Raw genomic sequence first — 24,609 nt, 5'->3', positions numbered from 1 at the left:
AACACGTAAAACATGGCTGAAATGTATCTGAGCAACACATTTAAAAAAAAATTCTGATAATGCAGTATTGTACAGTTATTATACTGTAGACATTATTCATTCATATTTCCTGTTTTGCACTATTAAGCATACAAAATGTGTGGCAGAGTAAAAAAAAAAAAAAGCTTTCTTTGTGCATCAGAAAATATGTTTGTGAATATTCAGACCTAAATGATATCTACCAGGCTAAAAAAATATATAATAATATTAATGACAACATAATAAACCAATTAAAAATAATATTTACAGTAATGGACAATTTTCACAGATCAATAGCTCTGCAGAGTCTCAAATTCCACAGAAAAGTCCTAAAATCATATTTTTGCTGCATGCAAATGTATTTTAGCATTGTAATTTCAATGGACACTATTGTTGCATTTATGATGATTTATGATGAAGGTGTTTGGTATTTCATTTCCACTCCAGTTTATGAAGGTACTGTTGAAATTTAGGGTCTCCAAACTCAAGTGAAATGTGAAATAGTCAACAGAAAGGCAATAATCACCGATGAGGAATCCTGTGGACAAATTCAACTAGCAAAAGTCTTTACATCCACACTAGAACAGTGAAATCCTGGAAATGTTTGGGACGCACTGAAACTCCTATTGACCCTTTAAAAATCATACTTGAGGTCTCTTAAAAATGAGGTATATCAGCATTTGCCGATGTCAATTCAATGTGTGGACAGCTGACGATGAATTTGACCAGGTTGGAGTCCAAGTAACAAGTCTTTTAGCTTAAACACACTGAATGTTAGAAACACACGAGAAGTTCATATTTCCATTAATGTGATTTTGTATGCATCTGCGTAGTTCTCGATACTCAGGATAAAAGTGTCCTCATTAGAGTAGTGCTCAATGATATTGTCATCCATGTTCACCAGGATCCTGCAATGGAGGGAATAAACAAAGTCAAAATGGGCTTATTACTTGTCATGTGCATTTTACTGTACATATACGTACTCTTATGATGTAGTTTTTTTTCTCAATCAATTACTTACCCTTTCTTGCTCTTCTTGTAAATCTTGACCATTCTGTCAATGGGAACACCATACTTCTCAGAAATCTGTCGATATGAAAGAAATCATCAGTCAATCGTTTATCAGAGCATCACAAAATTACAATGATTTGATTTGGATTATTTATAATAAATCATAAAATATGTGTATTTTTTTATTGATCTGGATAGTTTGGTGATAATTGTTTTAAAAATATGCTGAAGACACATAACTTGAGGGACAATTTTCACCAGAAAGTAGATTTGGATCCGGCTTTGGATTTATACTATTGAAAATGGTAAAGGATGTTATTTTGATTTTACTTTGTCTTTACTTTACTTTTTTTGAAGAAAAATGTGAAATCTTTCCACTGAAATTTCATTTTCAAATCGATGAACTGTTGCATTTGACAACAAACCATTTGACATATCAGAACAATGCTTGGGTAATTTAGAGTAGAGCGCCCCCTATAGCAACAGATACTCACTGCATCCATGAGTCCTCTGAGAGTGGGCGTCCGCAGCATTAGAGCATCAAACACCTCATCTGACTCCTTCCTCACATACAAGAGCACTGTAAAAACATACAGTCATGGAAATAGTATAGTAAAGTACAATCACCTTACATCTTTCTTTAAAATAAACATAACATAAATTTGAAATATGAAATTTCTGTGCTACAACACCAAATATATATATAAAAAAAAAAAAAGATTCCATACATACAGAATCCCATAGAGGCTTCAGGAGATTTAGAGAATTTTTGGGTACTGTTTATGGCCTTTGTGGGCGTTTGGAAACTATTTTTTATTTTTCAATTCTGTATAGTACAGTAGAAAATGCCAACACAATCTCATAGCAATTCGTATCCATTTTACGTTTTGTCAAATTGGTGACTAATTCGTATGAATTTGTACATTTCTCAATTTTAACGTGACGATTATGTTTAGGAGTGCGTTCATGGGATCATGATCACTTAATTCATACGAAATCGCCACCTTGTAAAATAGTTATGCTTTTTGGAAAAATAGACACTTCATCTATAAATGTGTGACCTCTCTGACCTCTCTTCTGTGTCTCCTCTCTTAGCTGTTTATGAGGCGGTGGGCAGAAGTCATCCTCAGATGACCGGAACATCCTCTTTACCAGCACACTTCTAACACAAACACACAAACAAATACAGTGACATCAGATTTACACAACACTGTTTTTTTCCAACTAAAAATGGAAAATATTTTATGCGTTTTGGCTGTTCATTAACACGACAACAGCGTTTTGAGGGCCTGCAAACTGTTGAAAATGGGTTTCAAAATTGCAAGTTCTTGCAACGATACAGTTATTGTCTCCGTGTAAACTACAAAACGTGAATTTGTGAAATTGGTGACGTCATGCGCATGCATATGACATGTTCAGTCTATAGGTGCGTAGTGTTTCTTAACAAAGTGACATCGCCAACTACTGGCCTGGCAGAATAATACAGTGTTTTTAGTCGTTTCCACAGATCTCTGTGTGAACAGGGATTGTTTTGACAATGTTGTCGTCTCTGTGTCGTGTAAAAGTACCCTTAATTTCAATCATTAAATTTCAATATTGATATCCAAAGGAATTTAAAGCGAATACAGAAATGTCACAAAATACACTATTTATTTCTCCTTTTCAAGTGCAGTAGTGCGCTATGAGACTATTTTAAGATTTAAGATAGGCTACAATTTAAAATATTTGTATATATATTTAATATCTTCTTAAAGTGTATGTGAATTATATTGTTTATACTCTAAAATAATAGGATCTAAACATACAAATAAATCATTCATTATAAGTAGATGAAGGATTATAAATTCCCAGCAAAAAAAATCATAAGCCATTAATAATAAGCCAAAGATTGTATGATTAAAGGGTTAGTTCACCCAATAATGAAAATTATCCCATAATTTACTCACCCTTAAGCCATCCTAGGTGTATATGACTTTCTTCTTTCAGCCAAACACAATCGGAGTTATATTAAAAAATATCCTGGCTCTTCCAAGCTTTATAATGGGAGTGAATAATAACTTGATGAGATTTTGAAGCCCACAAAAGAGCATCAATCCATCATAAAAGTAATCCACATGGCTCCAGGGGATTAATAAAGGCCTTCTGAAGCGAAGCGATGCGTTTTTGTAAGAAAAATATCCATATATATAACTTTATAAACTAGAATCACTGGCTTAAGCACGCGAGTCGAGTTCTGGCCAAAGAGTGACCTCTGACCTGGCCGACGCATGACGCATTGACGAACGCGGAAGCGCAGAGGATAGAGCAAAAAAAACACCGGTCACGAATTAGAAGTCTAAAACGAGAATTTTTAAAGAGAAATGTCAGAGGGCCCTGAGTTTGTTGCCCAGCCCTATTTGTTTGAATCGCGAGAGGCGTCGCTCTCACCTAAGCTTACCCTACCCTACTACTACATCTTACGTCATACGTCGTGTCAGAGGTCACTCTTCGGCCGGAACTCGACTCTCTCGTGAACGAGCAGACGGACAGTTTATAAAGTTATAATTATGGATATTTGTCTTACAAAAACGCATTGCTTCACTTCAGAAGGCCTTTATTAACCCTCCTGGAGCCGGATTATTTTTATGATGGATGGATGTGCTTTTTTGGTATTCAAAATCTCAGTTACTAATCACTCCCATTATAAAGCTTGGAAGAGCCAGGATATCTTTTAATGTAACTCTTGTGTTCGGCTGAAAGAAGAAAGTCATATACACCTAGGATGGCTTGAGGGTGAGTAAATTATGTGATAATTTTCATTTCTGGGTGAACTAACCCTTTAATGTTATGGAGGAAATAACATTCTTAAATCACTACGTTTAACACTGAATCATTTCTTTTACATTAAACATTAGTGTGAATAGTTAGAAGACCCCTATAATCTACTATTGTGTCAATGCTACTAGTAAATCTGAGGTGATGTGATGTGATGTTCATTCAGTTCTGATCCAAGAATATCTTTTTCTGGTTTGCAGCTGAAATATTGAGAAAAAGATTAAACTCACCCCTCTCGTTCAATTTCCTCAGTATTAAATGCAAATACCTGCAAAGAGTACAAAGTTTGTAGTTTTATCTCCTTTGAACATTTATATACTCAAACATCTCTGTAACATTCAGAACGAGCCTCAAAACAGACACTACAGTGACCAGTTCAGCAGATGTCATTCCTAATAAACAAATGTCACCTAAGTATCCAAGATACTCCCATGCTTCATGTCAGGTTTTGAAAGGTCAGTCACTCTCTAATAAGTCTCAGTCTCATTAGACACGCAATGGAATGCTAAGGTCTTCAGGACAGTTCTGTAATGAGCCTCTACAACCTTTTTGAGATTTCAGGAAGCAAACGCTGAGGGCAGACTAGGAGACTGCAATTATGGTCGTCTGCAAAATGGCAGAGGATGCTTAACACAAAAGAGCGTGTGATCTGGTCATTGAGTGTGTTTTCCGTTTTCAGACTGACTCATACCTGGCCTGCCCTCTGTAAGTTTCCAAAGTGCACATCCGGGATAAAGAGAACCGGCTGAGCATCCAAATCAGTCATCATTTTAAAGAAGATGGCGTCACACTTTTTCGGGAGATTAACCGCCCCAACGCCTCCATCCTTTCCTAATGAGATGAAGTCATTTGAACATGTAAGAATAACTGTTATTGATAATTAAAGTTGTGACTCATCCCACACATCATGGTTAATGGCTGTGATGTATCTAAAGCCTCTTGATTATTTAAAAACAAATGGACAAACTTCATATTTCGATAGAAAATATGTCAATACAAAAGAAGAAGAAATAATCAAGAAACAAAGAAATTTGCTATAAAATCATTTCTTGTGTTCTTTAAAGCTTTTTGTTTATGAATTGGAGATATTTTTAACTTTCAGTGCTTCAGACCTTTTGTCTTCTTGCGGTTCTGTTTCCTCTCCTCATCTCTGATCTTCCTCTCCGCTCCCTGTGCCGCACAAACACAGACCGAAAGACAGAAAGACATACAGAGGAAATTAGAAGACTGCAAGGGCTGTGAAGAGTAACATTAATGAACAACCACAAGGTGGCGCTACAGTTACTGAGTTTGAAGACCAAGAACACAGCATAAATGATGTCAGAATTCAACTGACCCACTTAAGCTGTAGGTAAAAACAATTCACTGCTTATTAGAATAAGTGATCATGCATGCAAAATAAAGGAACGAGATTTTAGCGTCCTGAAGTTTTTTGAATGGGTTTTTCATGAAGATTTATTGTGATTATTTTCACATTTTATTCAATGGCATACTGTAAATACATCAGTAATACCCCCTTGTGATTTTTTTTGAAAAAGGCGGTTAAACAAGTGTCTAAATGAGACTACAGAGGCTGTCTGGAATTAAGCGTCATCACAGAGAACAAATAAACTCATCTACTCACTAGTCCCCTTTCACAGCTTCACTGTCTTTATAATTGCGCTCTTGCAAACTATTTTAACTCAAACTTTCAGGGAAAATGTTCCTAAATAAAGACTGAAAGAGCTGTCAAAGTTTAATGGTGGTGTATTTAGGTAGCAATTGTATTTAGGCTGCAAAATTCACAAAAGTGGAGTTCATTTTTGAATATTATCATGATGAACAAAACATGTAAGAATCATAAACTTTAGTTGGTCACAGAGCTTATTTTCTGCAATTATCCAAAAGCTAATGGAAAAATCCAATTGTGAGTGATGTGAACTTAGGGGTCGAGCTACAAAAATATGTCATCACTGCAGCGCTCTATACTGCAGTCTTAACAGTTCTCCATGACTGCTTCCACAGATACAGCATACAGTATGTTGGAATAATAATATAAAAACAGATTCAAAGGTTAAAGGTCATGGTTCACCTTATCACAGAAGACCTTGATCTGGCAGTAGGCTCTATGCAGTGGTTTGTTACTGCGGTTGTTGTAGCTGTAGGTGTCTATTTGTATCATCAGAGGAAGACCCTTCACCCCCTTCTGAGAGGAGAAATCTGTGCTCAGACAGTTCACCGTGATGAAGATCTAACAATCAGAGAAAAAAGACAAAAACAGTTCAGTTCTCCATGAAAATGTATGTTTGCAAAATAAGCAAATAAACTACATTTTTACAAGTGTCTGTCTCTGCCACTATACTAGCGTGTTGTGGGAGGTTGGTATATGTAATGTATGTTCAACACTTTGCATCCAAATGCACATGTAACAGACAGTTGCATAAGAACTTCCATATTCATATTTTCTAACAGCTTTGACCTACACAATCCTGACCGTTGAAAGAGCACCTTGTTTTTCACCCACCAGCCACCTACACACGCAAAACAGTTGCCTGCCTCAACACGTCTATCTGTACCACTGACTGCTACAGAAAGCAACGTTAAGACTACACACTAAAAACTATACCGTTTCATCTGAACAGAATACTAAATCCTCCGATTGAAGTAAATATGCATTTTATATTAATGTAAGACCACATTTTAATCTTAAATGTCATCTTTACATGCAGTTTTAGCCTCTGCTCCTCAAAGGTTTGGAACAGAGTCTTGCTCTCTAAATATTTATGTGGTTAGTTATTAACAGTTTCATATAATCAACCATTACCAATGCCAGAGGACAAGAAAGAGGCCATCGTTAGGTGAAGCATGCTACAACTCAGCATGGTAAGAAAACTGGATTGGAGAACTTCATATGAACTGTATGGCGTAGGAAATGATTTAAGTTTTGATCGAAATCTAACTGGGCACATTCTGAATTAGAATTGGGACAGCGATTTGGATTAACACTACAGACATTCAAAAATATGTGGTCAGAAAGATTTTTTTAAAAGAAATTAAGATCTTTTTTCAGCAAAGATGCATTAAACTGATGTCAAAAGTGACAGTAAAGACATTTATAATGTTACTAATGTTACATTTCTTTTTCAAAATATTTTTTTGTATTTTTTTCAGAATTTTCTTTACTTTTTATTCACTAAAGAATCTTGAAAAAAAATTATCTTGGTTTCATTAAAAATATTAAGCAGCACAACTGTTTTCAACTTAAATGTTTCTTGAGCAGCAAATCACCATATTAGAATGATTTCTGAAGGATCATGTGACACTGAAGACTGGAGTAATGATGCTGAAAATTCAGCTTTTCCAACAGAGGAATACATTACATTTTAAAATATATTATAATAAAAATCAGTTATTTTAAAGAACTACTGTGGACCACTTGAAAAAGAAACTGAGCTTTTCCACGCTCCAACAAGGACATCATTTCCACCTCACAGATCAATGGCTCACGGAGAAACTCAGTTTATGGCTTCCTCCATTCCAGCCTGCCATGATGGGAAGAGCTTTGAAGGGACTTGTAATAAAAGTTGAGAGTATGTTAGGTCAGAGTATGAGATGCTTATCAGATCAAACTGAGAGCATTTCACACCCCACTGCATGCACACCCTATTTTACATGAGCTTGGACTAAAAAAAAAAAAAAAACGAATACACTTATATATGTCCAAGGGCGGCTACACTAAGACATCATACAGTCCATATTAATAGGTATTACCAGTGTGAGTTGGCCCAATAAAAAGCAAATGTTTGCGTAGAGAGCAATTAGTTGAGTATAGGCGAGTGTTTGAACTGAGCTGTATTGCAACAGAAGAGCCACAATGGGAGGGCAGGACTCTACCTGTGAGGCAGGGAGGATCTGGACTCAGGTTTGTGTGCATTTGGCCGTGTACACAGACCTGGTCCATTTCCTACTGTCAGTAACATACAGGTGAAACCTGAGAACACGTACAGGAGAAAATAGAGGTTTAAATTTATAGACAGAACTGGGGAAGATGCAGCAGGGAATTGTGAATCCCAAACGTCACGCTATACAGGGCTCTTTGGGAGGGTTCAACAACCGGGGAGAGAGACTAATGTGTGTAAAATACACATATCATATGTCGTAACACTCCACCCTGTGTCTCAATAACATTTTGTGTATCGCACACAATGGTGGTAATAAGACTGAATAAGAGTTTGTGACAAAACATAGATGTGCTGATGTAGACAGACTGAAACTGAACCCTCGGTTGAGCTAAACAACTACACCAGCCAATTCATCACCCATGATGACCATTAATGCAAGCAGGATGTGCATAAAACCAAAACACACACTGGAGAACGTATTCATTGTAAATTTGCTGTGCCACGTCTGAATCAATGAGTTAAGTCTTGGTGCTACATGACTTACCTTGGCCTCCTCATTCACGTCCCAGGTAAAGGACACAGCATTGTAGGCGATTTCTTCAATATTCCCAATTGTGTTGAAGCTCTCTTTGTAGTCAGCTGTAGATAGAACAGGAAAAGTCAGTTTTCATCCTTGCTGGAAAGAAAAACAAAACACAACCAGGATATGTTGTGTTTTGGATACAGGTTTACCAGGTATGGTAACACCTATGCACCACAACACCAAAACTAACCTGCATAAACCAGTCAAAACCAGCATGCAATTCACTTACAGGTTGATACTTGCATGGGGGAGGCATGTACATTATCGTACAATTTGTTTGGTATATGATTAAGTTTAGGGAGAGATGTAATAATTGTAAGAACTGGGTATGTGAACAGCTCTGACGAGTGTTGGACAATGGCAACATTAAAACAATGTCTGCCAAAGCAAGCAGTGTTAAGCTTGATAAGCTGAGTGTATATGAAACAGCACCCTTCCACGCTAGATAACTCTTATCTGTTTATGTAAACAAACACTTGCTTTTTTAGTAGCCGCTTGATAGGCTATTTATGACCACTCACTTTAAGCATGTCTGTGATTCAGTCTACACGTCATGACTTTATAGATTTACAAAAAAGACAGGTGATCTCATAACTGTCTCAATGGCTGGAGTCAGCCTGTCTATGCTAGCTTAGCTAGGGCAGTTAACTTTACATTCTTGACTGGTACTTCCTAAGTGCCTGTTTTATTGTCCACCAGGCTAAAAATATTAGTCAAATTTATTAGAAAACAAATAGTACCCATTTGTCAACAAACAGTATCATTTGAGGCAGGGGTGGGCAACTTCTGTCCTGGAGGGCCACTGTCCAGTAGAGTTTAGTTTAGGATTACTAAGCTACAGGCATGTTAGTTTTTAACAGGGTTGGATCTAAACTCTGCATGACAATGACCCTCCAGGACCAAAGTTGCCCATCCCTGGTTTGAGGTATCATTCTTTGCCATACAACAGGTTACACACATGCTCATTATAAAAAAGCTGTACTCAAGTCATTGCATGTACAGTATGAATTGCCTACATACAATCTATGTTTTTTATTAAATTAACAGGGAGGGGGGATTGTCATGACTCTTGAAACAAAATTTGTTCAAATCCCTAACCCTTAGTATGATTGGTAGAAATAGAGGTGATTTCCTATGCTAATTAGGCATTCTTTCTTCAGTTATGGAGCACTTTGTAATTTAATAAGCTGTCATTACAGGGGCGTCTATATCCATTTTAAGTAAACCCAACACCTGTCTTACTTTGGGGTAACTTGGGGATTAAGAAGGGCAAAACTCTTCCCAATAGACTGCCTTTGGGTGGTTTACCAAGCACACCCGTTGATGCCCGTAAGTGAGCTCCCCCCATTAAATAGCCCCATTCAAATCCCAGCTCTAGTGACATGGCCCCAAGCTTGAGGAACAATCCCGCCTCAACTGCTATTCAAATCCCAACTGTGCAGGTGTCAGGTTTCAGTCACTGTCTCCCCTACTTGGCTTCAGCATACTGCCGTATACCATGTGCCCAAAGGTCTGTCCACCTCACCAATCCACCAACATTTGCTTTCCATCCCGTAGCACAATGTTCACCTTAAAGTGTCTCACCAAAACATTCCTCTATTTTTGCCTCATGTAAGAGGGCAGGGTTTAAAACAAGGATGGCTGCCTTCATGGCTCAGATATTCCCTCAGGGTGCTCCCAGGATTTTAAAGTCTTGGGGCCAAATCTTGACAAAGGACATAGCAGAGCATCTGATTACTGGAGATGAGGGGAGGACAAGAAGCAACAGGCTCAGGATGACTGTTCTTTCAAGGTGTGACAAGACCGAGAATAAGATGTGAATTGTTTGGGCTCATAGCTGCCCCACGCCAGGTGGACTCCAAGAATTTTGGGCCGGTACGTTGGTTTTGTTTTATTCTCTCTCATTCAACTTGAATCAGAAGCTGGGCTAGTGATCTGAAGGTCACAAGTTCAAATCCCAGGTGGGGTGACTCATGGAGCTGGAGAATAATTAGGATATTCTAACACCATAGTTGCTCCAACAGTACTATCCCTGTAATAAAGTGTGCAGTTGTGGATTAGAAACCATCATTATTTGACTAATAACTAATTAAAACCACAGATTTAGTAAGAAAGGGAATCTGTCCAAATACTTCTGTAAATAAATCTGTATCTATTAGGGCTGGGGTAAACGATTATTAATTAAACGATTAGTCTGTCGATTATTTTATCAATTAGTCGACTAATCTAACGACTAATTGAACGATTCTTTTTTGTAACATGGAAATTGCAGGAGTGCACATTCAATGCACAACAATTTTGATCTGGTTCTTACAGAGTATCTACACTGTAAAATGTTTGGTAGGCTACTCAAATGAGCCCTATCACACTTGGATGTGGTGCTCATTTTAATGTTTTCAGTGCTCATAAAAAACATCCGGACTGATTTTTCGGTTTTGTTGACGGGGGTGGGGTTTACATGCGCTTCATAAGGCACACACGCACATTTGCACACACACGCGCAAGGTCTCTCGCTCTCTCCCTCTCTGCGCGCGCTACACGGTTTGGAGCTCGCGAGCTCTAGATTCCGGGAGATTTTAACTAATTTGCGGTCATCAGGGAGCCGCTATCACTATGCGGGAGACTTGGGATGTCAACTCCATTTGACAAAGAGCGCAAATAACGACACCTTTACGTTTGGGACTAAATTTGAAGTATTCCCATACCTTCGATGATTTAGTGCGAGCTGGGTTTTTTTAGGACTTTTTCTTTTGTTGGGACTTTTGGATGGCTTTGTTGTGAATTCTGTGAAGAGGTTGCTGTTTCATCCTCGATTCTGCAATGTTTCGGTCTCCCACGTGTGTGTGGCGAGCTGTACCGCCGGGAACGGTGCAAAAAAAAAAAATACATAAATAAATAAAGAAGCGTCGACAAAAAAATATGACGTCGACGAATTTTTGACGTCGAAGCGTCGACGTCATCGACGCGCCGCTACAGGCCTAGTATCTATCTATAGTATAGTAATCTCTATAGTAATCTGTGTATAGTAGGGATGTGCCCGAAGCCTAAATCCAAATTCGGAAAGGCACGGAAAATAAATAACGCATTCTACGGAACGCCTAATGGGACATGGTTAGGCTTGCTGCGGTAGTCGGTTACATTACAGTACATCAGATTTCACTTATCATGTGAAGATAGTAAAGAGAGATGACTAACAGGATGATGGCAGAGGATTGGGTGCACAACAGATCGTGAGCGTCATTGACAAATATCTTGTCTTGTAAAATGTGTGGTCAGTACCGCAGCTCCCTATACACAGAGTACACGTGATCACGAACTGGAAAGCGAAGTAAAAAGCGAGCATGCATTTAAAAGTGATTTTTAATACCTTGCATATTGATAGCGGCTCCCTGATGCCGGCAAATTATATACAATAAATTACCCAACTATATAATTGCAAGAGAATGCAAGAGCATATTTTTTTCCATCACCATTTCCCTTTAGGGGCTCCATAGAATGCGTTTTTTTTTTCTGAACAAGGTATTCGGCTTCAGGCACATCTGTAGTGCATAGCCATTTAGCAACCTAGTACCCTTTAGCTGAGATGGGGAAAACCAAGAGGAACCAATCTCCCGAAAGCCCTGAGGGCTTATGGGATGTGAGGCACCATCAGTCTTCAAATTAGTGGTGAATGCACAATGAACCATTTTTAAGGCAATAAGTACTTTGTTCATAGGGCGAGACCAAAGAGTGTTGAGTAGTACTGTGGTTAATGACGTTTGGAAAAATATGATGCATAAATACACAAGTACAAGTTATACAATCTGAATCTCATGCGTCACTGCATTCAAAAATGTTTATTCTTTCACGTCAACTACTGCCCTGGTGGAGCAACAGTTTGAAGAGAACCTTGCTGCTGACATACTTATAGCTTGCTACCTGTTCTATTCTGTTTAATGAGGGGTATCCAATCCTTCTCCTGGACCACCAGTGTCCTGCAGAGTTTAGCTCCAACCCTTATTAAACACACCTGAACCAAGTTTCAAGTGATCAAAGTCTTCAGGATCACTAGAAACTTCCAGGCAAGTGTGTTGGAGCAGGTTGGAGCTAAACTCTGCAATACGTTGGTCCTCCAGGAGCAGGACTGGACACCCCTGGTTTAATGGCACAGATTTTTTAAGTAAATCTATTGCCCCCTTAAGTATGCTGTACACCAAACTATATACAGCACATTATATACAACTAGATTGCGCTCTTGCAATACATTGGCCCAAGCACATATGCCTGTGCATTTGCATACTTGTGTAGAGCAGTGGTTCCCAACCATTGTCCTGTAGTATCCCCAATTCTCCATAATCAAACACACCTAATTCAACTCATCAACTCGTTTGTACAGTGTCTCTCAACCCCGGTCCTCAAGGACCTACAACACTACACATTTTGTATGGCTCCCCAATCAAACACACCTGATTCAGATCATTAGCTCTTTAGTAGAAACTACGAGACCTGAAATGGTTGTGTCAGACAAAGGACACATTACAAATGTGCAAATATTTGAACTGGAGTAAGTCGGCAATTCGTGATTCAAGATCAAGATTAAACATTGAGCAGAATAATGGAGAGGAAGCCTCACCGATGTCTAGAACCCTCTGCTTTGCAGTGTGCTGGCGGGAGTGCCAATACTTCCAGTATTTCAGCTGCTCATCACGGTTCTTATCTTCACTGAATACAACCATGATGACACTCTGAGAAAGGAGGTTAACAGAGGTTATCACAATCCACTCAATTACTTCATGTCTATTCCGAATGATCAAGAGCTGACTAGCATGTTGATAAACTATTACCATAACAAGAACGGACGATATAGTCATACCAAAGTTTGGGAATTTTTAATGTTTTTGAAAGAAATGTCTAATGCTCTCCAAGGCTGCATTTATTTGATCAATAATACAGTGAAAGCAGTAATATTGTGAAATATTATTATAATTTAAAATTACTCTTTCTCTTTAAATTTTAAACAAATATATAATTTATTCCTGGTGAGAAGGCTGAATTTTCAACAGCAATCCCTCCAGCCTTCGGTTATCATAGTTGAAAACAGTTGTGCTTTCACAAAAAAAAATGTGTGTAAACCCTGACACATTTTTGTCAGGATTCTTTAATGAATAGAAAGTTCAAAAGAACAGAAATGTTTTGTTTTATAACATTTTAAATGTATTTACTGTCACTTTTGATCAATTGCTGAATAAAAGTATTAATTTCTTTTAAAAAATCATACTGACCCCAAACTTTTGAAAGGTAGTATAGTTTTATCTACAAAAAATCTACAAAAAAAGAGCTGTCAATAAAATACATATGACAATTAAATCAAAGCTCCCAAATTAATATAATTCAATGACATGACATTGTTACATTATACCTTCCTAGTTATTTCAAATATCTGGTTTGATAGAAGAACACCACTCACCCTCACTTTGCTGATGGGATGTCGGAGGCGTTTATTGGCACTTGTCTCATTCAGTGTAATAGCGTAGAACTGGCCCTTATTCAGATAGGTCATAGGCCCCTCACCCTGTTTCTGTCGCAACGACCTGCTGGCCTCTAATGTGTACTGGAAAGTGTCTCTGTTGAAGAACATTACAACATGTTTTTCAGTTATGTGAGAGCTGATTCACCATGATAATACAAGCCTATTGGTGTACATAAATTCTGTATAACACTTACAACATATCCGACTGGTCAAATATGAAGTCATCAGCTCCAATCGACGATGGGGGGTACTTCTACATCAAAGAAATGATCACCCATTAATTTGCTTAATCCATCCAGGTTTTATGACAAACAAATATTCCTTAAACACCAGATATTAATCTCACTTCATTGCTGTCTTCTTCATAGGTGCTATCTGGACTACTGCGATGGTCATCCTTCCTATATCCACTATGACATACAGCCGAGGTGTCGTACGAGTGGGCCTGTTCACAGATGACCCGCATATGTTCCTCTCCTTCTGTCCTGTAGTGAACTCCCGAAGCCATGAAAGCAGGAGTGTACACCTCAGCCTTTACCACAGCAGCGGCCCCACTCTCTCCAGCCGCCACGCTGTACTGTTCCCGTTTGGTGTCCTGGTGATCCGTGTTGAGTGTCAGATTAACGGGCACTGATTTCAGTACCTGCACACGATTATCCACTGTCTCCGGCTCCATTTGACTGCTGTTTCCCACTGTAGTGTTTCTAAGACAATATATGAAAGCATAAAAGATTTCTTGTGTGCACTTTTTTTTGTGAAGACATGTGAAGGACAAGTACAGAATGTGTCCTCTGAATGTAACCCATCCAGGTTAGTGCACACACATTGGGAGCAGTGAGTAGTGAACACATACACACTGCAAAGCAAACCATGGACACACACACCCGGAGCAATGGACAGCAATTGGGGGTTATGTGCCTTGCTCAGGGGCACCTCAGTCATTTCCTGCTGACATTGAGAATCGAACCCGCAACCTTCATTACCAGTCTGACTCTCTGACCATTAAGCCACAACTGTCCCTTTTAAAGTTGAAATAAGTCACATTTTTAATCCATTTATTCAAGTCCATATCCACCATTGTTTTAATAATTTCACTGACCTCTTTTCCAGTTCCTCTGAAATTTCAACCACTTTGCTGATTGGTAAAACTCTCTTATCTTTGGGCACCTGCAGAAGATAAAACATCAATATACAGTAGTGCTGATAGTATCATAGGCACTGTTTCACTAAAATTGCTTTATTGGAGATTTATCACTTCACAGAGATAAAATAATTGACTTATGAAAACTGAAAACTGTCTGATCTGATGCAGCAAAAAAATAAGCATAATTTGGTAACGCTTCCTTTTACAGTACAGTACTTACGTGTACTTACAGTGTACTTACCTAGAAAGTACTGGCTAATATAAGGTAAGTACATGGGTTAGGGGTAGGTTTAGGGGTAGGTTCAGGGTTAGTACCTAGTTATTACCCAGTAATTGTAATTACTATAATAAGTACATAGTATGTACATGGGTAACAGGACTGTAAAAGAAAGCGTTACCCATAATTTCACCGTATCCTTACTATGCTTCTATGTTTTGGGTAATGTAAGCTATAAAGTTATACCTTGGTTGAATTGACAATTAAATAATTATGTTTTTGTTCATTAGTTGTAGATGAAAAATGATGGAGAGTGGAAGTGTATAAGTAACCATGTGGCACTTTTTTACAGTATATATAAGTATTTGCATCTATTTTAATTATATATAAATAATCATATTTTCAAAATGTATTTATTCAAATACTTAAAATCAGCATACATCTGTTAATTGTGAAAACAAGTGTAATCTGTTACAAATTATGAATAGTTCCAATATGGCAAGCTTTGGAACATGCAAGATTTAATTAGTTAAAATGTTTAAGACTGTTCCCTTTTGAGGGAACTCGCGCTGCGTCGTCACATTGTGAGGAATGCCTCATCGTGATAGCCTCTGAAGCACATGTGAAACTAGACCAACCATGATTGGTGCTACGTTTTGATGTAGCATGTGACAGTGTACAAGGAAGATTACAAAAGCACGTCGAAACACAACAGCGTTAGCTTCTGTTCTTCAGCAAGCATTCTGTGTGTGAAACTGCCGTCTTATTTATTGTTGTCTGTCCAAATTCATATATATATATATATATATATATGAAGAAATGTTGAACAAAAGGCAATTTAAGCAGTGTGTGCCTCCCTGCCCAAGATACATAATGGGTGGGGACACACACAAGCTTTGTGTTCATTGCCTGGTAGCAGAGCATGCACGGGCAGCTCTCAACACTCCGCTCCCGCCTGGCCTTCATCAAACATTTCCCCCGGGGTTCGGGTCCCGTGTCCGCCGAAGAGTCGCAGTGGATCAGATTGTGGGGGTCACAGATGGAGCTGGCAGAGGAGCTCGAGACGGCTTCGGCCCTTTCTTGGACCGTGCTTGCCTGTTTCAGCGCTCCTGCTCCGGATAGGGAACTCTCATAGCGCTCCTCGAAGGTCACCCTTGGGAGATTCCATTCAGGAGGGACCTTCTCTCACAGGTCGGGGGCACAATCTATTACCCCCGGCCGGAGCTGTGGAAGTTATGGGTCTGGCCCCTGAGGGGGACCAGTGTGGTGTTGGTCTCTCAGCTGAGGCTGTTGAGACCATCTAAACTCTAGAGCTCCCTCCATGTGGAAACTGTACACCTTAAAGTGGAATGTGTTCACATTATGGTGCAGAGAGCATCAGTTGGACCCAGTTAACTGCCCAGTGGCTTCAGTACTGGAGTTTCTTCAGGATAGTATCTCTGGGGGTCTTTCCCGGTCCACATTTAAGGTCTATGTGGCAGCCATAGCTGCCTTCTACGAACCATTAAGTGATAGACCTTTATCGTTACCACTTGGTTGTACGTTTCCTTCCTGCGTCTCATGTCAGTGTTCCAGCTTGGGACCTGGCTGAGGTTTTGGAAGGGTTATCCCTGGCAACCTTCGAACCCATTGAGTCTGTGTCGGAGAAGTTTTTAACTTCCAAGATGGTTTTCTTGCTGGCATTACATCCCTAAAAAGAGTGGGGGACTTAAAGGCCCTTTCTGTCGCTCCCTCCTGTCTGAAGTTCGCTCCTGGGAGAGTGAAAGCCATTCTCTACCCTAGACTGGGGTACGTACCTAAGGTGCGTACTAACGTGGCTCGCACTATAGTCTTGCAGGATTTCCATCCTCCACCTGTGTCAGTGGACTAAGATAAGCTTCACTTGTTGTGCCCTGTTAGGGCTCTAGAGGCCTATGTGCATAGGTCCTCTCGTTGGAGGAAGTTGGACCAGTTACTATGTTTTGGGTTGCCTAGGAAGGGATCCCCATCCTCAAAGCTGTCTATTACAAATTGATTGTTGAGGCAATCTCGTTGGCTTATTCTGCAAATTCCGCAAGGCGCGGCCTGCCTTCGCCTCTGCTAATCAGGGCTCATTCTTCTAGAAGTATGGCATCTTCTAAATCCCTGTTTTTGGGGGTTTCCCTTCAGGAACTCTGTGATGCGGCAGACTGAGCCTCCCCGCTTCCCGCTCCCTAGCTTCACACCAGGGCAGGCAGACATTAGTCAGCATGGCGCAGTGGGTATTCGTTCCCCATAGTGTCGTCTTCGACGCAGGGCTAGTTCCCTCGAAAGGGAACATCTCGGTTTACGTAACCCTTACGTAACCATTTACCCTGTAACCCTTGTTCCCTGAGAAGGGAATGAGATGCTGCGTCACTTTGCCACACCTCCTGAATGCCTGAGAGCAGCTTGCTTCAGCCTATCATAAGCTAATGCTGTTGTGTTTCCGGCGCTCCTTTGTCAGCTTCCATGTACACCATCACAAGCTACTTCAAGATGTAGCACCAATCCGTATTCATCTAGTTTCACACATGCTTCAGACGCTATCACGCAGAGAATGGGAACAAGGGTTATAGTCTTAAACAGAGACGGTTTACATATAATAAATTGGATTTATTGATAATAAATGTATAAACCTAGTAATTGTGCATTAAACATAGGCCCAGTTATTTAAATGGGCCCAGTTACTATTCACTTTCATTGTATGAAAAGAGCAGAGTGAGCATTCTGCTGAACTTTGTGTTTCACCAAAGAGAGAGAGGTTTCGAACACCTCTCTGAATAAATGATAATGTGAAATATAAAAGCATTATTATTATGATGAAAGTAAGAGTCTTATGCCTGGTTCAGATTACACGATTTTTTTTGTCTGTTACGATAGTCACTGTGTCAGTGTTACATGTATGTCCTGTGTTTTCCCCGTTCTTTGTGTATTTGGTTCAGTCCTGTTTCCAGTTTCCCGCTCCTCGTTAGGGTTTAGTTTATTCACCTGTGTCTAGTTCATTTGCCCCAGCTGTGCCTTGTTTCCCTAATCTGTTCTCTGTGTATGTAAACCCTGTGTTCTCCCTCACTCCTGGTCGGTTCTCGTTCGTATGTACGTTTGTGTTTGGTGTGTAAAGTTACAGTGTTGTCCTGAGTTTGGAATTAAATCCTGTTTACTTCTATTCTTCGTCTCCTCGTGCTTCCTACCACCGTGTACCGTAACAGAAGAACCGACCGTTACAGCAGCATTATGGGCATCTTCCTCTACCCTCAAGATTCCACTGACCTTCTCCTCAGCCTCTCCCAGAATCACCATCCTATCGAGACCTACGTCGAGGAATTCCTCCACCTCGCCCATCAGGTGTCCTGGAAAGAGGCAGCCCTCAAGCACTCCTTCTGGATGGGTCTGGACGATCCACTCTTTGGGCAATTTCCAGCTACTGCCACCACATGTTCCCTTAGGGAATATATCGACAACATCCTGTGGGTGAGTGGATCGTCCTACACCGTTGATGTAACCCCAGATCTCATTTCTGTTCCTGTCTCCCCACTGTGTCCAGTGTCTCGTTCTGCCGAGACCGTCATGCCTATGCATCACGTCATGCCCACCGTGCCAGTTGGAATTTTGGTGGAGCTAAAAGAGGAAGACTGGCTTATAGACTGGGACACAGAGCATGAGCCCGTCGCCTGCCCGCCAGAGCCTGAGCCCGTCGCCTGCCCGCCAGAGCCTGAGCCCGTCGCCTGCCCGCCAGAGCCTGAGCCCGTCGCCTGCCCGCCAGAGCCTGAGCCCGTCGCCTGCCCGCCAGAGCCAGAGCTTCCCTGCAGCCCTGCCGAGCCAGAGCTTCCCTGCAGCCCTGCCGAGCCTGAGCTTCCCTGCAGCCCTGCCGAGCCTGAGCTTCCCTGCAGCCCTGCCGAGCCTGAGCTTCCCTGCAGCCCTGCCGAGCCTGAGCTTCCCTGCAGCCCTGCCGAGCCTGAGCTTCCCTGCAGCCCTGCCGAGCCTGAGCTTCCCTGCACGCCTGCCGAGCCAGAGCTTCCCTGCACGCCTGCCGAGCCGGAGCTTCCCCGCACGCCTGCCGAGCCGGAGCTTCCCTGCGCGCCTGCCGAGCCAGAGCCTTCTCCGCTGGTCCCGTCCAGTCCTCCCGAGCCTTCTCCGCTGGTCCCGTCCAGTCCTCCCGAGCCTTCTCCGCTGGTCCCGTCCAGTCCTCCCGTGCCTTCTCCGCTGGTCCCGTCCAGTTCCCCCAAGCCTGTCTCTGAACCCGTCACCCCCCCCAAGAAAATTTTGGGGGGGGGATATAAGCCACCCGAGGGACAGTCTCCACCCTGGCCACCTGAAGTGGCCTCTCCACCCTGGCCACCTGAAGTGGCCTCTCCACCCTGGCCACCTGAAGTGGCCTCTCCACCCCGGCCACCTGAAGTGGCCTCTCCACCCTGGCCACCTGAAGTGGCCTCTCCACCCTGGCCACCTGAAGTGGCCTCTCCGCCCTGGCCTCCTGCACGTCCTGCTCCACCCTGGCCTCCTGCATGTCCTGCTCCGCCCTGGAGGCTTCCTGCTCCGGGTAGGCCACTCCCTCGTCAGCCTCCAGGGCGCCCACCCCCCCACCCTTATTGATGTTACTCAGCGCGAGGACGCGCCTTGCAGGAGGGGGAGCTAATGTTACATGTATGTCCTGTGTTTTCCCCGTTCTTTGTGTATTTGGTTCAGTCCTGTTTCCAGTTTCCCGCTCCTCGTTAGGGTTTAGTTTATTCACCTGTGTCTAGTTCATTTGCCCCAGCTGTGCCTTGTTTCCCTAATCTGTTCTCTGTGTATGTAAACCCTGTGTTCTCCCTCACTCCTGGTCGGTTCTCGTTCGTATGTACGTTTGTGTTTGGTGTGTAAAGTTACAGTGTTGTCCTGAGTTTGGAATTAAATCCTGTTTACTTCTATTCTTCGTCTCCTCGTGCTTCCTACCACCGTGTACCGTAACAGTCAGATTACGCGATTTTGACTCCTAAAATCTTGTCGTGTTGTGGACAAGAAACATGTCAGACTACACGTTGCTTCCTGAACAGTCATCGAGTACCGTCTTTAACGACGCGCGTGATGTCATCGAGAAGGCGAAACTAGCGAGTGACTTCCGGAAACGAACGTAAACAAACAATGGATGAAGCGGTGAGTGTTGGCTGTCCTGTGTTCAGAAAAACGTAAAAAAAGAAAGAAAACCCGACAATGGACACGTTCCTGGATTGCTCGAAGAGGACAGTATGGGCTGTCAATCCTCCAAAGAGAACTTGAGGTAAAATATCTGTTTCCTTTTAATAACCTTTCCTCCATGTCATAACTCCACCTAGTAGCACAATCGTCTCTCTTTCGTTTTGCCATTTTTGAAAGTTATGTACGGAAAAGCTTCTGTGCTCCTATTGGTCAACCTCATACATGTGATGGAACCCGTCGTGGACAACCGTTAAAAAAATTAAACATGCTAGTCTTTTTGTCGTGATGTCGTGAAGCATCGCAGACGTGACGTAGGTTGTCGCCCACTATGACACACTATACGAGATGATACGATCGAATCTTGCGTCCCGATGCCCGTTGTCGTTTACGAATCCCCACGACACCCTACGTCAAACGGATCGTGCCAAAATCGGGCTAAAATTGTGTAATCTGAACCAGGCATTAGCTGATGACACTGACCTTGTAGTAGTCATAGAGGAGCCCCAGGGCGGCAGCACTGTCTTCATCTCCATTTATGCTCATCATGGCCTTTGTGGCCGCAGTAAGTGGATTCTCCAGATAAGACCTCCAGGCCTCATCCTCACTGGTGTAGGCCCGACGCTGGTGGAAGGACGTCTCATTGGGCACCACTACAACCAGCCTCTTACTGGGACACACGCACATGCACAGACATAAAACAGTATATCAGCACACTAACAGACAGAAACACAAACATAAATGATCCAACTGATAAAGCTTCATGTAAAAGCTCTATTTTGCATACTGATGAAAACAACCCTGCACACTGCGCCTTTTGTGAGAGTGTGATGTGTATTGATGACAGAGAACATCTAACCAAACAAATACTGACCACAGAAACTTCAAATGTCCTTCTGCATTTTACTGCCTGGCAGACAAGTGGAGCTAAAATGTATGACACATGGCATGAGGAAGTACAACTGCTGGCTTTAGCTGGCTTTTGTTTTTATTTTGAAAATAAAAGTGAGCCCCTTGTAGTAAGATGTAGAAAGATGAGGGGGTCATCTTACCCAACTTACCCTCAGGGTGAGAAAATCCTGACTTTAAATGCTGTGCTGTAACTATATTTAAAAAAAATAATTATTATAATAGTCAAATGTTTCCATTTATTTCCCCTAATTTTATATATATATATATACACACATACTGATGCAACATCATCCTCTGCTAAACTCATCTTTAAATATGTTACTATTTAACAGTTAATGCACACTGTTTTCAAGAGGAGCATCTTACTACATCTTCTTACCCTGCTTCATGCATCGATTCTAAGGTATATATTTACATAGATATATTTTTCTAAGCCAACCCAATTTTTCTGGGTTGGGTTCACTTTAGTTTAGTAAAAATGTTCTAAAAATATTGAAGTCTGTAGTAGTGACAAATGGTGTTTTCACAACACATATTAGTAAACTCACAGATGTACACACGAGCAGTGATAGAGCGTACTCCTGTGGGGTCTTTCACTGGAAAATGCAAGTATAGAATAAGGTAAAGTGGGACACTTAATCTAATTCATCTTTATCATTATGTGTTTATTCTTCCATAAACAAAAACAAAAAAATCAGCATATGGAATGACAAAATATGTTAAGTTCCTAAGTTTTGACAACTTCAGAGGATTATTTGGACCACAGTGTAAATTGAGGCAAGTATGTTCATGCAAATCAAGTTATGACCATGTGAGGTTATAGGCCTATATATAAAAAAAATATTAAAAAATAGTGTGACATATTTTGATAATAAGGGAATTACACGTTTTTGTATTTAGCCTATACCTTTTATTTACTTGTATCTGTAGTGTGGGTGATTTAGCTATTTAATATGGTTTTGTGTGATGAGCTAAACCATCTGAAACATATTTTTATGTACAAATTATCACAAAGTTTCCCACGTTAGATGTATTCACCCAGTAAAAGTGGATTTATTAGCACAAAAATTACGTTTTCTATCTAATTATTTGACACACCTGGAGATTAATTAGCTATCACACTCTGAGAAATGTGAGACCCGTATTACAACCTACAACCCTAAAGAGAAACCAGTAGTCCATTTACGTAGTCTTAATAAACAAAAATGTGTTTTAGTCACCACATGCACACAAAAAGATAAACGGGTTGTTATTGTGGATTAGCCAATAGATATGATTCATATCATATGAACACTGTAGCCTATAGGTTAAAATAATTAAAACAACCGACTTAACACAATCTTTTCAAACTTCACATTAAACAAAAAATATTTAATTAAAACAAAAAACGTTGTAATAAACACATTAAGATGATCCTCAATGAGCGAAATAAACGAAATAAAACAGAACACAAATGCTAAAAAACACAAATCTTTATTTTTCGTTAAAAAAAAATACTATGGCGAATAAACCTTCGTCTTTAAATAGTAAATAAATGAGAATGAATCTCATGTAGCCTAACTTATATTCAAGGTGTTTCCTCCGTGAAAAATGGCGTTTTGACCGCAAAAAAAAATCCCTCTGCGGTGGTTTTTATGTATAAAAACAGACAAAATCTGTATAATTGAATGTGCCGTTAATATAGCTAATGCGACTAGCCTATAAAATAAAGTTTTTTAGAGTTTAGAGAGAATGTTTAACTTTTATGAAAGTAAAGTAAACATGCAGAATGGCACTCGTTGACGTTCCGATACTTGTGTTGAGGTAATGGAAGATTGTGTCGCAGTCATGACTCTTACCTGTCTGTCTCCTGTGACATATTTCTCTTCCTCCGCGGTTCTTCCTTGTGAAACTGGACTTTCAAGTCGGTGCAGGTAACAGAAGACAGAGCGCGAGTGAGAGATGCCAGAACCCGGGCTACAGGTAAATCGACTTTTCCCTCTCTGATTAGCCTATTTCTCAAGGGCTGAAGGAGCAGGTAGGAAGCACCTGAGCACCCTGTCCCGTCCTTCTCGGAGATTTTAACGTGTAGCCTAATTTTGAGTTTCAAAAATATATTTTAAATCTTTATATCATGTTAAATCCACGTTTAATGTTCGAATTGTTTGCTTATAGACCTAGCCTATAGGTAAACTTTGATGGGTTTTTTTCCCCCTGTGTAAAGTATTTGGGTTCGAGTAGGGGCTGGTCAGCGCTCTGATTGGTCGAGGTGAGGACAGGACGCTCGCTGATTGGCTGGCGCGTCAGAAGACAGGTTAGAAGGCCCACCTCACCTGTAACCATAGGTTTGTGTAGCCTACTAGAAATGAAGGGCAGGATGGAGATTGGAGAAAGCCTTTGTGTGATTTCGGGAAACAAGTTGTCTGTTATTTATCCGTTTTCCTTCCTTAATGAAGTATAAAATCTTAATGTTTGGTACGATAACCAAATATTTAAGACTGACCAAATGTAAAAGTATGGTGGAAGAAAATCCTATATTGATTGACAACTATTCTAAATATTAAAGGGATATGTGTCTCAATGTCCACAGTGGTTCTTTCTTATCCACAAAATGCTGGATTAGTTTAGCAGGTGCAATAAAGATGGACTATCCAGAAGAAGATGGAAATCCAAAAGATTTTCAATTCACAATTGCATCATAAAATTAATTTAACTATGTTAATATTAGAAACACAGTGTACAGTTGACTTGTTCCGCAATAAATAACACACATCCTATTTTGAATCTTAAGAATTCAAATCATCAAGACCTGACACGCCCTGAAGACAAATAGTAGTCAGTCAGGTCCTTAAAGAGGTAAGTGCAATTTTGTGTGAGAAAAATTCAAGTGACATTTCCCACACTTTCAGGCCCTGGAAAATCTTGTTTTGTTCCAAGTGTCAGGTGTGAACATGTAGGCTACATAGTGACATCACTCGATGACAAAACATGGGAAATAAGACACTACTCATACAACTTAAAAACACAACAATACCTAGCATATTACATGGGAAGTTAGCTGATACCAAACATGATGTGAAGAATGATATATTATTATCAGTGCTGTTTTAGTTAAATTTCACTAATGCTTGACCTTTATTACACTGTTATTTGGCACGTAATGTAGTACTACGCCACACATTTGCGCTAAGGACATGAATAATATATCAAATTATGCAGATTGTTGAGGAAAGTATGATTTTACTTTTCTAAACAATTGGGTTTATTTAACCTGGTGGATGAAAACACCATCCTGTGGACTTAATTTGAAAATTGAGCTAGAGCCCAGAATATTTTAAAAACTTGAGATTGTTGCACACAACTCACATTCTG

General features: G+C 40.5%; 1 protein-coding gene and 1 long non-coding RNA gene across 2 annotated transcripts; one reads left to right on the top strand and one right to left on the bottom strand.

The window, feature by feature from the left end:
• Positions 1-568: 568 nt before the first annotated feature.
• Positions 569-23,458, bottom strand: grhl2b (grainyhead-like transcription factor 2b). The gene is made up of 16 exons (XM_056254595.1): positions 23,097-23,458; positions 20,830-21,016; positions 14,916-14,983; positions 14,163-14,520; positions 14,011-14,069; positions 13,754-13,910; positions 12,920-13,031; positions 8,269-8,363; positions 5,915-6,073; positions 4,956-5,013; positions 4,535-4,674; positions 4,074-4,111; positions 2,100-2,191; positions 1,524-1,609; positions 1,040-1,104; positions 569-926 (listed from the first exon to the last, which is right to left on the bottom strand). The coding sequence occupies exons 1-16, from the start codon at positions 23,114-23,116 to the stop codon at positions 812-814; spliced, it is 1,809 nt and encodes a 602-aa protein (XP_056110570.1). The 5' UTR covers positions 23,117-23,458; the 3' UTR covers positions 569-811.
• Positions 20,137-20,440, top strand: LOC130088014 (uncharacterized). Its single transcript, XR_008807420.1, has 2 exons — positions 20,137-20,265; positions 20,306-20,440. It is a non-coding gene; the product is annotated as an uncharacterized LOC130088014 (long non-coding RNA).
• Positions 23,459-24,609: the final 1,151 nt, after the last annotated feature.

The sequence above is a fragment of the Rhinichthys klamathensis genome, unplaced genomic scaffold (assembly GCF_029890125.1).
Source record: "Rhinichthys klamathensis goyatoka isolate OS25496 unplaced genomic scaffold, OSU_Roscu_1.1 h1tg000111l_1, whole genome shotgun sequence".
Lineage (NCBI taxonomy): Eukaryota > Metazoa > Chordata > Actinopteri > Cypriniformes > Leuciscidae > Rhinichthys > Rhinichthys klamathensis.
The sequence above is the reverse complement of the archived record's forward strand: the minus strand, read 5'-3'. Positions and strand labels throughout refer to the sequence as shown.